At 39.3% G+C, this 2679-nt stretch overlaps 1 protein-coding gene across 1 annotated transcript; it reads left to right on the forward strand.

Annotated features, from left to right (window-relative positions):
• Window positions 387-1443, forward strand: LOC105165216 (uncharacterized protein At5g01610). Its single transcript, XM_020695044.1, has one exon. It carries the CDS (start codon window positions 598-600, stop codon window positions 1105-1107), a length of 510 nt encoding a protein of 169 aa, XP_020550703.1. The 5' UTR covers window positions 387-597; the 3' UTR covers window positions 1108-1443.

The following is a 2679-nucleotide window of genomic DNA, read 5'->3' on the forward strand; positions in this document are numbered from 1 at the left end:
ACGGCGCAAAATGCCAATTACCCACAAAATTCTGAAAATCTTTTCCTCTTTTAAGTTAAAGCTTGACAGTGAAATTTGTTTTGGGTCAAAGTATAGCTATTATCCCTAAAATATTCATCCTATATTAATTATCTTCTGAAATATTAAAATCTTCAAAACAAAATCCTAACCCTTAATTTTTAAGCTTTAAAAGTTTATTTTACCCTTATAAGTATTGCTCTATAAAAAGTAATACTTTGTAAAAAATAATATTTTAATACTTTAAGAGATAATTGATATGGGCATCCATACTCTAGGGATTATTACTGGTGTTTTTTTTTTTTTAGGAAATTTGGCTTGTGATATATATAAGGAAATTTACCGTGCAGATTTTTCAACCATCACCCAGTCGTCACTGGACTCGCCTATCCTTCAAAGTTCGAACCACTCCACCAAGCCACGATGACCCTTGTGCTCCAGTAGTAATTACTGCTCAAATTTTCAACTTCATATCCTTCCAAAGATAAAATTTTCCCCCATTCCTCAAAATCTACTCTCTGAATTCTTGCGTGCGCACATACAAACCGAGCTCTCCATTTCCCAAGCTCCTCGGAAGCCATGTCTTCAACCATGTTCCTCCTGCTAACCGTCACCCTCGCCTTACTCTCCGCCGCGCCCTCCGCCGTCGCTGATAAACCCACCGTTTACGAAGTTCTCCAATCTTACGACTTTCCTGTTGGGCTCCTGCCGAAGGGCGTCACCAGCTACGAGCTGGACCCCAGCACCGGCAAGTTCTCTGTGTATTTTAACAAAAGCTGCAGCTTCACCATAGACGGCTACGACCTCAAGTACAAGAGCACAATTACCGGCACGATTTCGACGGACAAGATTAAGAATCTGAAGGGTATCCAAGTGAAGGTTCTGTTTTTCTGGGTGAATATCATTGAGGTGTCTAAGGATGATAATGAAATTGACTTCTCTGTCGGTATTGCCTCCGCCAGTTTTACGGTGGACAATTTTTACGATAGCCCGCAGTGTGGTTGTGGATTTGACTGTGTGAATGCTGTCGCCGCAGAGAGGAGTGGGAGACTTAGCCTCAAAAGGGTTTTCCCTCTTCTTGAAGTATAATCTTGTTGGAGCTCCAGCGTCTGAAGGCACTCACTCATTTTGTAGTTTCTGAAGTAAATTATGGAGATTGGAGGGCGAGTGTCATCAACACTCATGTTTACAGGTGAGGTATTAGTACTTGAGCTTTTGATTAGTGCTGATCCTCAAGTAGTAGACGCAGCAAAGCCATGATATTATGCGTAGGAATAAGTAGTCATCAACAGATTTATTACGTATTTAGGTGGAGTTAGTTTTACTATGATGATGCTATTCTGTGTTGTAATCTTCCTCTTCATATGAATAACAGACGCTTTATAATCGGAGTTATAATTGAAATTTTCATTTCCAAGTCCTCTATTCCTTGCTTCGTTTCTTGGTTTAACACTGAGTTTCTCTTTTTCGAATTCCATAACTGATTCCATTTGTTGCGATGCTATTAAGGTCTTCTGTTTTTCCTAGGAAATACAAGAACTTTGAGGCAAAGCTTTGATGTATTTTACATACAGGAGGTGGATAAGGATCCCAAGATTTGGGATTGCCTCAAATCCATCCAACCTTGTTGCCCGGAAGCTTGTTTGATCAAACCCATGATGCAGTCTCAATTTCTACAAATAAAAACATAGTAACTTAACGAGTCTTTTTTCCCTGTTAACAAACCCCACGAAGAAAATTGATCCAAGAACCAACATGATGGTGCCCACCAATTACCAAAAAGTCATTGCTTTCGCCCTCTCTGTTCTCTTTCTCTTAGCCATGCCCAGAGCTGGCGCCACCGTCCCACGGCTTCATACTCCAGTCCTATGATTTCCTTATAGGAATTCTCCCAAAAGGGGTAACCTATTATGATCTTGAAGTGTCTTCTGGGAAATTCAACGCCTATTTGAACGGTTCATGCAGTTTTTCTCTGGATGGATCTTACGAATTAAAATACAAGTCTCAATCAGTGGGTACATCAATAAAGATAAGCTGACAAAATCATCTGGGGTCAGGGTAAAAGTGCTTCTCTTTTGGCTCGACATTGTGGAAGTTAAGAGGAATGGTGAAAAGCTTTAATTTTCTGTGTGTATGGCATCTGCAGAGTTTCCGGTTAACAGTTTTTATGTTTGCCCGAAATGTGGGTGTGGATTGAACTGTAAGAGTGTGGAGGAAAAGAGGAAAAGGGGGAGGCTTAGGAGTAACCCTTTTGTTTCTTTGGTTAGCCGAGTTAAAGTTGGTTTTTTTGTGCTCTCAGGATATTAGTTTATTTTCATTTCAACAGTTTCTCATTTTAGTTGAATTTCAAGTCTTAAGGTTTTAAGGTTTATATGTATATGGTGATGCAGAGTTGTGAATTTTTAATCCCTGGTATTGATTTATGTTCCCAGAGTACAATGACATTTATACTAAACAAGTTATGTGAAGCTTAATAAAGTTCAATCTGTTATATGGATAGGATGGTAGCTGCTAGTCTGAGATGCTACGAGTCCATCAATGTTTGACATCTGAGGTATTCATCTGCCATGAACTTCAGTAGTAAATGAATGAAATTGGTACAGAATCACATTTTGCTTTATTTTGTGGTTTTATCTGTAATACTTTGGACGCTATACGGGG

Source organism: Sesamum indicum, linkage group LG6, assembly GCF_000512975.1.
Source record: "Sesamum indicum cultivar Zhongzhi No. 13 linkage group LG6, S_indicum_v1.0, whole genome shotgun sequence".
Classification (NCBI taxonomy): Eukaryota; Viridiplantae; Streptophyta; class Magnoliopsida; order Lamiales; family Pedaliaceae; genus Sesamum; species Sesamum indicum.

What these genes read in the sequence shown, in the direction of transcription:
- LOC105165216 (XM_020695044.1), top strand. Translation starts at nt 598, where the DNA reads ATGTCTTCAACCATGTTCCTCCTGCTAACCGTCACCCTCGCCTTACTC.